At 36.6% G+C, this 14,253-nt stretch overlaps 1 protein-coding gene and 1 long non-coding RNA gene across 2 annotated transcripts; both read right to left on the bottom strand.

The window, feature by feature from the left end:
• Positions 1 to 9,956: 9,956 nt before the first annotated feature.
• On the bottom strand, positions 9,957 to 10,364 carry LOC138897847 (uncharacterized). The gene has a single exon (XM_070183866.1). The coding sequence runs from the start codon at positions 10,362 to 10,364 to the stop codon at positions 9,957 to 9,959; it is 408 nt and encodes a 135-aa protein (XP_070039967.1).
• Positions 10,365 to 11,760: 1,396 nt separating this feature from the next.
• On the bottom strand, positions 11,761 to 13,172 carry LOC138896691 (uncharacterized). Its single transcript, XR_011410084.1, has 2 exons — positions 12,793 to 13,172; positions 11,761 to 11,907 (listed from the first exon to the last, which is right to left on the bottom strand). It is a non-coding gene; the product is annotated as an uncharacterized lncRNA (long non-coding RNA).
• Positions 13,173 to 14,253: the final 1,081 nt, after the last annotated feature.

The raw sequence follows: 14,253 nt of genomic DNA, 5'->3' as shown, positions 1-14,253 counted from the left end.
TTGTGTCATGGCATAGTATGGCTTTAATCAGCTCTGATACCACATGTCACAGGATCATTTTCTTACGCTCGTTAGCGGCACCGAATTGCTCGTGCGGCGCCTGCAGTTCCCCTCGCTGCAGGCCAACCTATCTCCTTTCCCAGATTTTCCAAGCACGATCCTGTGCATGTGGTGAAGCTTGCCTAGAAGGCCTGCTCCAATTGTGCTGTCCATACGATGTCTAGGCTCTTGGCCTTGACAAGTTGTGGCGCTTCTCGTCTTAGAATCATAATTCATGCGCGCCCTGAGGGGTGGCTTAGGACATGTCTTGTCCCTCACCTAGAACTGAGCATCACTCTCGCGTGCACAACCCAATCCTCAAGCTTGACACTCGCCTAGTGAATTCGCAACCGGCTTGTGCTTCGCCCGAGTAAGGCAACCTTTAGTCTTTGGCCATTGTCATGCGCGTCTTTCGTGCCATGCCCATACATAGCCCTCGCGACACACTTCCATCCCGAATAGTGCAATGTCGCCCCACAACTGCACGTTTAGGCCAATGGACCCTTGCTCGCATAGATGAACCCAAGCTAAGCTTACAAGTCGACACATGATGTCCCTAAGATAGGTGCATCAAGTATCCAATCAGCACGGAGGTCTTTGTCCAACATTTCGGCAGCCCGGAGGGCATAGCCGTCCCACATATCAACCTCCAGCGCCCGTTTGGTTCCCAACGCTAGCCCGAAGGTGTCACGCCGTCCATAGAGTTCCCTAACTCGTATGGATACCTAAAACACTCCTTTGAGTCATCTAGGCAGGCCCTTGAGGTTCCCCCTCAAGGTCGCTCATTTGATACGGCTTGGTGGCAGCACGTATTGGGGAGGCACGTTGAGTTTTCAACACCTATATCCCCCCCCCCCTCCCCCTCCCCCCATATTTGCTTAAAATTAAAAAGCCCAAGTTCCCTGAGTAGACAGGTCTGCGTCAGAGAATCACAAGAGCCTTTTCTCACCGGATCTACACGAAGTCACAACCCCAAAATGCGGGTTGTGACAACATGCTCATATTGCGTCGCTAAAGTTAGAAACTATCCGGAGTCGTTTGGTTGAAAAAGGTAGTACTGAGATTATAATGACGGGGTTGAATAATGACGGAATTATTTAACGAATATACTTTTATTGTTAGATATTTTGTTCGTCGAACCAAAAATGGAATATATAAAATATGTTTTTGGTTTTACACTTGATAAACTTAGATAAATTTTATTTTCATTTTTAACCTATGCTTTCTTAAAAGACTTTAAGAGAAGAATTTTGGAGAAGGGCACTTTATTATTTTGGTATTTTATCCTGGAATTAGTAATCCGGCAATTGTTATCCTACATTGGGTATGGTATAAAAAAATACCTCAATTGTAAATAAATAATCCCATGATTACTAATTCTAGAGTTATAAACTCAAGCAAACACGGGTGATTAGATTAACGCTAATTTAGACCAAGCTCAGGTGCATAGAGATGGAATCTACTGCCTTCTAATTAAAAAACGACAATTAATTGACTTGGTCGAAGTCGATCATCAATATGCTGCCTGATCAATTGCCGATATGAATAATTAAATCATTACGGTAACTTTTTATGTACTGTACTTTACTGGTTCAACGGCTAGTGGTACAACGTAAGGAATGGGACGAAAACAAAGCGAAATAATTGATTAAATATATGGAAAAAGTTGATAAGGGCTTCGAGAGGTTATAATTGGTTCCATCTCATTGTAAATATGTAATTTTACTTTACATAGGATTTCATGACCTTAGCTTGTGTCATCGGCCTTTTCGTTCTTTTTAAGCTAGTTGATCTGCTGATTATGCTGTTGGGACTAGACCTCACCTCATCCTTAGGTCCATATATGATAAAAATCAGAATTCAGAAGGATAAATAACTCATATAATTGGAGTATGTCTGTTTACATGTATTTCACGTAATGTTCTATGCATTAAGTTTTCGGTACAAATCATAAGAAGAAGCATTCAAATGAACGTTTCTTGATATGATATCTGATGCATGAAGAAGACATCCGTTATTGGTGCTCATTTAGAAAATAGAACCAACCATAGGACAGTCAAGCAAGTTTTGAATATGAATAAAAAAGATTCTGATTAGGCATTATTATCAAAGTGTAAAAGGTTAGGAACCTTGTTTTAACGGTAAAATTGTTTTTGTGTAACCTATCGGTCACGGGTTCGAACCGTGCGGAAGCAATCACTAATATTTGCGTTAGGGTAAACTGTGTATCAGTGTATATCAACACCCTTGAAGTGCAGCCCTTCACCGGACCCTGTGAACGCGGGATACTTTGTGCATCGAGCTACGCACTTCATCCATGCGTAAAAGGTCCTCTCTTTTTGCATAGATTCAATGAGTTATGTCTTCCATTATGTAGCCTCACTCCAATCTCCATGAATCATCTTCATTAATAATGTCTTGGACGAATATTAATTTATTTTTTATCATTTGATCCTCCATACATACATGAATATCTTGGAATATTATTCTACCCAGATATGCTTATTCCTAATATATATTATATCATGAAGCTAAGGCATTGACTTAAATTTTCATATGTTCCTCAGAGATAAGAAGTATTTAAGATGAAGTTTACTGATAAGGTGTCTGGAGCAATCAATGATTGCAATATGAAGAAGTTAAGGTAATAGAATCAACCATACAATGGCCAACCAAGTTTTGAACAATTCAAATATCAAATATATATATATGTTAAGGCCTTATATATCATAAGTCTATAAATTAGTATTTCATTTGCTGCGTAATAATTCATATTAATTAAAATAGCAGCTTCGAGATTATGTATATCATAGGTTAGCTACAAGCTTTCAATTTTGTGCAGCTTGTTCATAGCCTACTCATTCTTAGTTAAGAATTATTTGCTAAGACAAGGGAAGATTCGTAATTAGAGGAAACTGTTGGTAGACAGTTGAATACCAATTTGCGTCCTCCCAATGATGTCGATTTATAGAAGGGAATTCAGGATAATATGAAAGAAAAGAAAGGAAAAAATCAAGAACAGTTTTTTTTTGAAAAAAAAAAAAGAAGAGAAAAGGGATAGTAACACTTCAATTGAGCTAAAGAATTATGAGCAAATATTTTTGGAGATTACTTGAAAATTGTTGTAATATAACTTTAAATATAAGAACGAAAGAAAGAAATATTACGTACCACTATCAAATAAATTTATTACTATAAATTGCACACTTTTACCCATCCTCAGCAATGCCAAATGACATATAGATCCCTAGCAAATGTCTCGCATAATATTCGTAACGATACAGAGTTCATATTATTAGTGTAAATCTTCGTTTAACTGTCACATAGACACATACTAATAAAATAGATATAAGAAGAAGCATTCAAAATAAACTGCTCTTGGTAAGATATCTGACGCATGAAGACATTCATCATTGGAGTTCATTAGAAAATTGAACAATCCATAAAATAGTCAAAGCAAGTTTTCAATTTTGAGTCTCTATATCGAGTCTCCTTTATTAGGGAGCAATTTCTCTCTCTTAGGATAGACTATATGAGTCATATCCCCTATTATCCAGCCACATTCCATGAATCACCTTCATTTCCTTGCTTTAGCACAACTCTCAAGCCTATAAATAATTTGATATATATTAGGGCAGTCAAATTTAGTTCAAGTCCAAATGATCCGCCCAATCCGTCCAAGGTTGAGTTGGCTATTGACCCGCTTATTTATTGAACTCAACTCATCCTGACCCAACTCATCTCAATCTATTTAAAGTTGGGTTGATTTTTAGGCCAAATTGATCCATGAGTAACTTTGCCAAAATATCTTAGAAATATATTTTTTGTTTGATGTGTTATATATGACCATAACAAAAGGGAAAAAAAAATCTTATTTAGTAATTATACAATTCATAAGAAAACAATATTAAGTAAAGCTTGATAATAGTTGGGGGGAGGGGGGAGGTTGGGTTATAACTCAAATTTTAGCACATCTTGATTCAACCTATCTTAGCCCAAGTAATATTTGGGCGGGTCATTTGGCTCGCCCAATTATTGACTCAGACCCGTCCAAAATCGGCTCAACCCGCCCATTTGACACTCCTAATATATATGATGCATAATAATTCACATTTTAATTCAAGTGATAATAATCAACTCTAGGATAAAGTATCATTAGTCAGCCACTACTTATCAACTTTGTATGGCCAGCTTGTTCTTAGCCTACAGAATTATATGAGACATGAATAAATGCGTGTAGACATGGCCGTCTCAACAAAATTAATTTCAGAAAGAGACCCTAAGTAAGAATATCAACGACAAACTTGCAATGAAAAAATATAAAATAAAGGTAGAATAATTAAATCAACTCAAGAATTTGATAAGTTGATATACAACAACAACATACCTAGTAAAAATTCACAAAGTGGGTCTGGGGAGGTAGAGTGTACGCAGACCTTACGACTACATTGGGAGGTAGAGAGGCTATTTTCGAAAGACCCTCATCTCAAGAGAAACCATGTCAAAAAAAAAAAGGCCAGATAAGGACAATCAATTCAATGCATCATGCAAATAAAAGTAACGAAAGGGAATAAGTCATGATAAAACAGTCTAAAAAAGAGAAGTAGCTATAACAGATAAATACGTTAATCGAAGTACAAGAAATTACATAATTACTTTTTAATAATATATTTAAGTTATAAAATTAAAATTAAAGGAAAAAGTGTAAGCTCCCAAAAAATTAATAAGTGATTATGAAAAGATTAAAATTGACTATCGTTGATTTACCATTTATAACATATAACTTAATACAGCTAAATATTTTCAAATCACAAAAGAAAAAGAAGAGAAGTAGAGAAGCATAAGTGGAAGAATTGAGGGATGTATGTGGCCAGAGAGGAGCTCTTTTTATATTTACTAGCGTTAGAGCACGTGCACCCTATTATGCATTCCTTCAAACTTATATTTTAATCATTTTAACTCTTAATGTCATAGTATGAGCGACTTTGCAAAATTTAATAATTTCTTTCACCACAGTGTTATCCTTTTAGAAACAAATTTATATATTTTGAGTATTAACTTAAAAATAATTTTACTTATATGATAAATTGTCACGATCCGAAATTCCCACCTTCGGGATCGTGATGACGCCTAACATTTCACTTGCTAGGCAAGCTAACGTTAGAATAATTTTAATCATTTTTAACAATTCAATTTAATTAATAATAAAAAAACCAAATAACTGGAATAAAATCTGAACTAAAGTGAATAAACCAAAATAATAGCGATGTCTAAATACCATCCCAGGACTGGTGTCACAAGTGCACGAGCCACTAGAATAATACAAAAAAAGTTTTGAATAAATATAAAGTTGTCTGAAAGAAAATACACATCTAAAATAAAGTAGAAGGGGACTTCAGAGCTGTGAACGCCGTGCAGCTATACCTCAAGTCTCCTCTGGTAGTTGAATCCGCAAGTTCACGGTACGCTGCTGGGACCAACTTCGGTATTTGCACAAGAAGTGCAGAGTGCAGTATGAGTACAATTGGCTCCATGTACTCTGTAAGTGCCGAGCCTAACCTCGACAAACTAGTGACGAGGCTAAGGCAGGTCGCTTACAACAACAACAACAATCGAGGCATTATTACTTTTATTATTTTGTTGCGGCGTTCAACCTGTTTCCACAATATAATCTTTCAATCAATTCTGTAGCGGCGTGCAACCCGATCCCACAATACAAACTTTTATTCAATTTTGTTGCGGCGTGCAACCCGATCCCCAATATATATATCATCATTTTTATTTCTGTTGCGGCGTGCAACTCGCTCCCTAATAATATCAATTAACAACACTTATACGTAAGACTACTTCAATAAATGCCACAATTAATATGAAACTATAAGGTAACAAGGTATACAACAATTATGATTTATGTAGGAAATAAATAGGGACAAGTAACAAATAAGTATGGAATCAGGGAGGAGATAGACAATTTAATATATGAAATGTTAAATGTCAAGTAGCAATTATGACACAAAAGTCAAATAAGCATGTAGCAATTAAGATATGAAATCAAGGCATAATAGTAGGCAATGAAAATAAGAGAATCAATTAATATAACAATTAAGTCATGAAATAAGGCAATTAGTTAAATAGGTAAAATCATGGAAACAAGCAATTTGACGATGTATATATACTTGTCACTTCGTCTATACGCCACTACACATGAAATTCACGTAACACATAGTTCAAGAATTTTATTTTCTCAAGTCAAGGTTAACCACGACACATACCTCACTTCGCAACCAACTCAAGATTTCAATAAACCCTTGCCTCGTGAATTGATGTTTGAATGCCTCGAATCTAGTCACAACCAATTCAATATACTCAACACAAATTATAGGAATCAATTCCGTATAAAATTGCTAATTTTCCGAATTAAAATCTAAAAAGTCAACTAAAAGTTAACAGTGGGGCCCATGTCTCGGAACCCGATAAAACTCATGAAATCCAATCACCTATTCTGAGAAGAGTCCAACCATACAAAATTTATCGAATTCCGATATCAAATCGCCCTTCAAATACTAAATTTGATTTTCGGAAGATTTTACAAAAATCTCATTTTCTTCCATTAAATTTACTAATTAATTATGTAAATAAGTAATCATGAAATATAATTAATTTAGGATAAAGAACGCTTAACTAGTTCAAACTCGTGAAAATCCCTTTGAAATCGCCCCAATCCGAGACTTTAAACTCAAAAATGAGCAAATGCGACTTGTCTCATTATTTCCAAGCAAACACTGCAGTATCAGTATTCAGTAAATCGATCGTAACTTTCTATACAAATGTCCAAATGATGAATGATTTACCTTTCTAGAAACTAGACTCAAAGGGCTACAACTTTTATATTTTGATCATCTACGAATTCTTTATAGATTGCGAGATATAAGCTTCCAATATTAGCTTTGTGTAGTAGAGATTTCTCGCGATGCACACAGCAGTAGCCAAAAACCAGCAGTTAAAAATGGCCTAGAAATGGTCTGAAACCACTCCGAAACTCACCCGAGCCCCTCGGAACCCCGTCCGAACATACCAACAAGTCTCAAAACATATTATGGACCTACTCGAGGTCTCAAATCATACATAATAACGGCGAAACTACAAATCGCGCATCGATTCGAACTTGTGAGTTTATAAAATTTTTAATTCTATAACTCGCGCCGAAATATGTCAAATCAATACGGAATTGTCTAATTTTTCGCCAAAATGCGCCGAATTATCCTACGGACTTTCAAATTCAAATCCGGATATACGCCTAAGTGCGAAAAAATCATACAAAGCTTTCGGTATCCTTAAAACCCCATTCCGGAGTCGTTTACACGAAAGTCAAATCTCTGGTCAAATTTTAGAAATTCAAGCTTTATAAAATCAAACCTTTTATTATTTTTTTCAAAAACTAACGGAAAATGTGCCTGCAAACCTCGGAATAACTTTAAATTTTGTACACAAGTTATAAATATTTTTACGAAGCTGATCGAACTCTCTGAATCCAAATCGGACCCGTATCAACAAAAATCCAATTATGGTCAAATTTAAGAATTCTTTAAACCTTTAAATTTTTAGTTTCCGTCAAATGGCGATAATTCGAGTTAGGAACTTTCGAATTCGATTCCGGGCATATGCCCCCAAGTTCCAAATTACGATACGGATCTACCAGGCCGTCAGAATACTGATCTAGGTCTATTTGCTCAAAAAGTTGACTAAAGTCAACTCAACTGAGTTTTGAAATACTATTTCACATTTTTATCAAAATTTCACATAAATTTTTTTTGATAAAAATATATGGACTGTACACGCAAGTCGAGGAATATTGAATGGTTCTATTCGAGGTCCCGGAGCACAGAATTAAATATTAAATATAAAGATGACCTATTGGGTCATCACATAAATTTAGAATAATAATAAATTAAATTTTATGCTTTATTTATTTATTCTCAATATTCATATTAGCAACAACAACAACATACCCAGTAAAATATCACTAGTGGGGTCTGGGGTGGGTAGAGTATACGCAGACCTTGCCTCTACTTGGAAAGGTAGAGAGGTTATTTTCGGGAGACCATCGGCTCAACAAAAGAGACAATAATATCAAAAAAGAAACGAAATAAAAGATCTGTAACAACAAAAGAAGCCAGAGAAGTAAAAATATCATCTTAAGAGACACCAAATAAGTGGAAGGGAATGCAATAACACAATACTATGCAAAATAATAAAATAGTGTGAACACAACATAGACCGCTAATAGACATAGACAAAACTCTATCAGACTACCTGGTACAAATAGGGAAAAACTCTCTACTACCCCTAGCCTACAACCCTAATGCTCGATCTTCACACGTTCCTATCAAGAGCCATGTCCTCGAAAATCTGAAATCGCGCCATGTCCTGCCTGATCAGCTCGCCCCAATACTTCTTAGGCCTCCCTCTACCTCTTCACGTGCCTGCCAAAGCCAATCGCTCGCACCTCCTAACCAGGGCATCTATGGTTCTCCTCCGCACATTCCCGAACCATCTAAGCCTTGCTTTCTGCATCTTGTTGTCCACGGGAGCAACGCCCACCCTCTTCCGAATATCTTCATTCCTTATCTTATCCAGTTTAGTAAGCCCGCATATCTATCCTAACATCCTCATTTCGGCTACTTTCATCTTCTGGATATGTTAATTCTTAACTGGTCAATACTCAGTCCCATATAACATAGACGACCTAACCACCACTCTGTAGAACTTACCTTTGAGTTTCGGTGGCACCTTCTTGTCACACAGGACTCCAGACGCTAATCGCCATTTCATCTACCCCACCCCAATACGGTGCGTGACATCCCCGTCGATCTCCCAATCTCGCTGGGTAATAGACCCTAGGTACTTGAAACTTTTTCTCTTGGGGATGACTTGTGAGTCGAGCCTCACTACCACGTCCGCTTCCCCCATCACGCCATTGAATTTATACTCCAGATATTCCGTCTTAGTCCTACTCAACTTGAAACCTTTGGACTCCAGGGCCTGCCTCCAAACCTCCAGTCTCTCATTAACACAGCTACAAATCTCATCAATCTGAACTATATCATCAGCGAATAACATACACCATGGCACCTCCCCTTGAATATGGTATGTCGGGGTATCCATCGCCAGTGCAAATAAGAACGGGCTAAGCGCAGATCCTTGGTGTAACCTAATAACTACCGGAAAAAGCTCGGAGTCCCCTCCGTAGTCCTGACCCGAGTCTTAGCTCCATCATACATATCCTTTATCGATCTAATGTATGCTAACGGCACCCATTTCACCTCTAGGCATCTCCAAAGAACGTCCCTAAAGACCTTGTTATACGCCTTCACTTGGTCAATAAACACCATGTGCAAATTCCTTTTCCTATCCCTGTATTGTTCCACTAACCTCCTGATAAGGTGGATAGCTTCCGTAGTAGAACGTCTCGGCATGAACCCGAACTGATTTTCAGAAATAGACACCGCCCTCCTCACCCTCCCTTCCACCACCCTCTCCCAAACTTTCATGGTATGACTTAATAACTTGATTCCCCTATAGTTGTTACAATTCTGGATATCACCTTTGTTCTTGAACAACACAATCATCATACTACATCTCCACTCATCTGGAATCCTCTTCGTCCTGAAAATAATATTAAACAGCCTAGTCAGCCACTCTAAGCCTGCTCTACCACACCCCTCCAAAATTCTACTAGAATCTCGTCTAGTCCGGTCGATTTGCCCCGACTCATCTTACACACAGCTCCCACTACCTCATCAACCTTAATACGCCTATAGTACCCTAAAGTCTCGGTGACTCTCGTAGTGTCCCAACTCCCCTAGCACGATGTTACCACTCCCCTCTTTATTCAGAAGTTTATGAAAGTATGTCTGTCATCTATACTTAATCTGGGACTCTTTCTTCAATACTCTACCTTCCCCGTCTTTGATGCACCTTACCTGATTCAGGTAACGAGCCTTCCTCTCTCTCGCTTTGGCTAGCCGAAATAACTTCTCGTCCTCACTTTTTCCCTTCAGTTCCTCATACAACCGACCAAACGCAGCAGTCTTAGCCTCTGTGACTGCTAATTTCGCCTCCTTCCTAGCTTCCTTATACCTTACTCTGTTTGCTCTCCTATGCTCCTCATCGGTGCTCTCCACTAACGTAAGATACGACGTTTTCTTTGCTTTCACTTTACCTTGGACCACATCATTCCACCACCAGTCACCTCGGTGCCCCCAATAATAGCCCTTCGAGACCTCTAACACCTCTCTCGCCGCCTCCCTTATACAGTCTGTCATCACCGTTCACATATCGCTAGCATCCCCACCACTCTTCCAAGCACCCATAGCATTCAGCCGCCTGTCACACCCCTTCTTCTACCCGCAAAATAATATTTATGTGGATTAAAGGATTTTTTCAATTAAAGTGACAAAATTGAGTAGGGATTATTTTATTTACAGAGTCGCCACTTGAAATTGATTTTGTTGGTGTTCCAACTCACCTTTTATTTGAATCCCTAATCAAAGGAAGATTTGACTCTATTATTATTGGTCTGCGAAAACAAAGTTCGGGTAAGAAATTCTGTTAACCGGGGAGAAGGTGTAAGGCATTCTCCGAATCCCGTGGTTCTAGCACGGTCGCTTTTATTGACTAAAATTTGGCTTGAATTATTTTTAGATAAAGTGTGTATTATTTGCCTTAAGTTACTATTGTTTAGTGCTGCTTAATAATTAATAATTTTGGCCTAGGAGCGTGCAAGCACACAAAGTCCTTATTTGATTATATGTATTAAAACAAAGAACGTGTCGGTATACATGGTTTAAATACAATTAATATTGAAAAGTCAAGGAGTGGGAATGCACACATGACTACTTTATTAAAAAGAAATCGACCAAGGACCGTGTATGAACACATGGTCTACATCTCAAACGTGTCTAAAATTGCCTATCACTTAAATTAAATAAAAAGCGCTTCTTTTTTATTTATTACTTGTTCGACTGGAAAAAAAAATAATTATTATTAAAAATAATTTTCACTAATGCAAGACATTAAACCCGAGTAAGCTTATGTTAAACTTTCATGGTATTGGGCCACTTATTTTATTTAACAAAAGATAATTTATTGGTTTTTAAGAAAATGCCCATCTTACTTTCTATTGTCATTGGGCCTACAAATTTTAGCTTATTTGGCCCATGTTGCTTAAGAGCCTCGATGACCAAGACAACACAAAATAACAAGTATTCTTCTAAGCCCAAATTGCTTCTTACATTGATGTCCAAACTAAAAAAATTATTTTTTTCATAAAAGAAACTTACATGCTAATTATTATCTTTTATCTTCTTAACTAACTATTTCTTAAGGACTAACATAATATTTCTACTCATCTACACCAATCATGGCACTAATCAAACTACACTCATTAACAATATAAAAACCACGACTAAATATAAAAACTATAAAAAACGGTAATACTTCAATGCTAAAGAGAAGAACTATATTAAGTATAACATTATGTTGACTATAATTCAAAGCATCAAAACATTTGAAGCTAGAAGTCTTTCTTAGATAATTATATATGAACCATGAAAGTAACTCACGGAAAAGAGCCCAAGTTAAACAAACATGGTTAAAAGTGGGATTTTTATCTTTTCCTTAAACTAAGTAATCTTAACAGAATGCAATTTCAATCACATATATAAAGAAGAAAATGATAATTTAACTAATTTTTAACAGATTTACATGATGATAACACTGATATAACATTCATCTTGAAACAAAATCAGATCTAATATGTTCCATCAACCAAACGGGGATCAAATCCTTCTTATTATCATCAAGAATCTGCAATATAAGAATTTGAAAGTTACCTGGTTTGTGAAATAATAAAATACAGCAGTGCAGCAACAAAAAACTCAGCAGAAAATACAGTAGGAACAGCAGCAACTCAAGTGTTAAGACAACCCAGAAAACTCAACAAAGATGCTTGAAACTGGTAGCTATCAACTTCACAAATTGCCTAAGGGATCTTTCTATTTTTCTCGAGGTTTTTGCACTCAAATAATCCTCACAAAACTCTGAAATTTCAGCTTGTTATATGTATTACGCTGCTGATTTTTCTCAAAGATATATGTCTTTAAGAAACTCTCCAAGATGTGTCTCAGTATAAGATAGAGTGTGTAATAGAGTGTCCCCTCCTTTTCAGTGAGTAAAGAGCCCTTTAAATAGGCAAATAAATCAGATTTTTTGGACAGATTTTGGTTCACCAAAAGTCTGTCTAAAAGACTAACTTTGTGTGTTAAACAATGTTCAAAAGCTGTCAAAAAGTATTGTACTTGTCATCACACAATGACTTTTGAGTTTTGCACTCCAAAGTCTTTGCACAGTAAAAACAACCAAACTTGTACTATTCCTTCTTTAATTTCAGCTTTTATCAACACAAAAATTTAAATACTCAAATTTAATAAAAATAAATTCACTAAGCACTTGAAACTTCTATCATAAACTATCATGACTAAGCAAATAGCTATTTCAAAACTAATGAATAACTAATTATCAGTGATTAATAACTATACTAAGCTAACATAGATTAAACACAACTAATAATAAAAATATAAATAATAAAAATAAAAATAAATAAATAAATAAAAATCAGAAATTATGCTAGACATAAACTAAATACAATACAATTAGAAAAAATAGACAAAGGAAATGAGAATAGGGGTATACCAAACGAGGGTGTTCGGGGTGATCGCCGGAATTTGGCCGGATTTTTAGTTGCCGGATTTTCGTGATGGAATTGACGTCAATAGGTAGGTCTTGATGAGCTCTATCCGTTGATGTAGATATTGTGGGGGTGGTAGTGGCCGGAACTTTAAGATTTTGGGCAAAAAAGTGGCGGCTAAAGTTTCCTAGATCTAAAATTCAAGGCGTTTGAGGGGGTTTTGAAGGATTTGGTTTGGAGATATGGAAAGAGGAGGTTGTAGAGATTACATGGTATGAATTTAGGGGTGTTTGGAGGTTGGCCGCCGCCGGTGGGTGATTTCCGGCGGCGGAGAGAAGAGAGAGAAGAGAGAGAGAGAAGAGAGAAAGAGTTATGGGAGAAATGAGAGAATTTTTTAGATTTTTGAGGCTTTAAATACCTCTTGAGAGATCAAATATGGACCATTAGATCAAGGGGTGATCAATGGGTCAGATTTGATCTTGGGTCACTTAATGAAACGACGTAGTTTTGAGGCAAAACTACGTCGTTTCGGACCCTTTCAAGGGCAGCCCCTTATCTTGCACTTTTGGCCACTTTCTCTTTCAAATTTGGCCCAATTTCTTTCTTAATCCTACTTATTAAACTAAATTTATACAAACAAATAAATTAATTAAGTAACTTATTCAAATGATTAATTAACTATATTAATTCACCAATTGAATAGTTAGTAAATTCCTAAAATGCACAAATAAAGAAAGAACTATTTTTTGGTATTTTTATGATAGGAAATATGCAATCAAAGACACAAAAATTAGAAAATATAATTAAAGCAACAAAATACTAATGACTTTAGGAGGTGTTAAAATAGTACAAAAATTAGGTATTCACAGCTGCCCCTCTTTGCTCGAGAACATGAAGAGTTTTCGTGCAAAGAAAAGTGAATGCCATGGCTAATTTTTGCTCACATATCACTCCAATGAAAGCATTTTTTTTCTTAAAAAATGGTGACCGAACCCTGCTTCCGAGGTAGCCTACATATCCTTGTTTAGAGGAATCAGGTCAGTATAGTTCTGGAAAATTTTGGTAGCTGGGACTACTAGACACTAGATTTGAGATTGTTGTTGTTGCTGTTGTTGTTGTTACTGTTACTTGCTGCTTGCATCAAAAGGAAAAGAGAAATAACTACATATATCTGGAAACTAAGAGTTACAAAATTCCTAATCTATGTGTCTTGTGGAGTCAAATCTTGATTCTTGACCTGCTCGCTTGTGTTGACCTTAGATTGGATCTTGATGCTCTTTGAGGAAAGGATCACGGCTCATTCTCGATTGCTTGCTTTCCGGATCAGAGTTCGGGAAAATGAAACTCGAGAAGCTGGGCTGCTGACACATTATCCAAGCTAACTCCAACTATCTTGTGACCGAAAAACTTTTTTATTCTGATGAGAAAGCTGAAGCTGCAAGCTTTAATCGTCACTTGTGCTATAC

This window comes from Nicotiana tomentosiformis, chromosome 8 (assembly GCF_000390325.3).
Source record: "Nicotiana tomentosiformis chromosome 8, ASM39032v3, whole genome shotgun sequence".
NCBI lineage: Eukaryota > Viridiplantae > Streptophyta > Magnoliopsida > Solanales > Solanaceae > Nicotiana > Nicotiana tomentosiformis.
The sequence above is the reverse complement of the archived record's forward strand: the minus strand, read 5'-3'. Positions and strand labels throughout refer to the sequence as shown.

What these genes read in the sequence shown, in the direction of transcription:
- LOC138897847 (XM_070183866.1), bottom strand. Translation starts at nt 10,364, where the DNA reads ATGACAGACTGTATAAGGGAGGCGGCGAGAGAGGTGTTAGAGGTCTCG.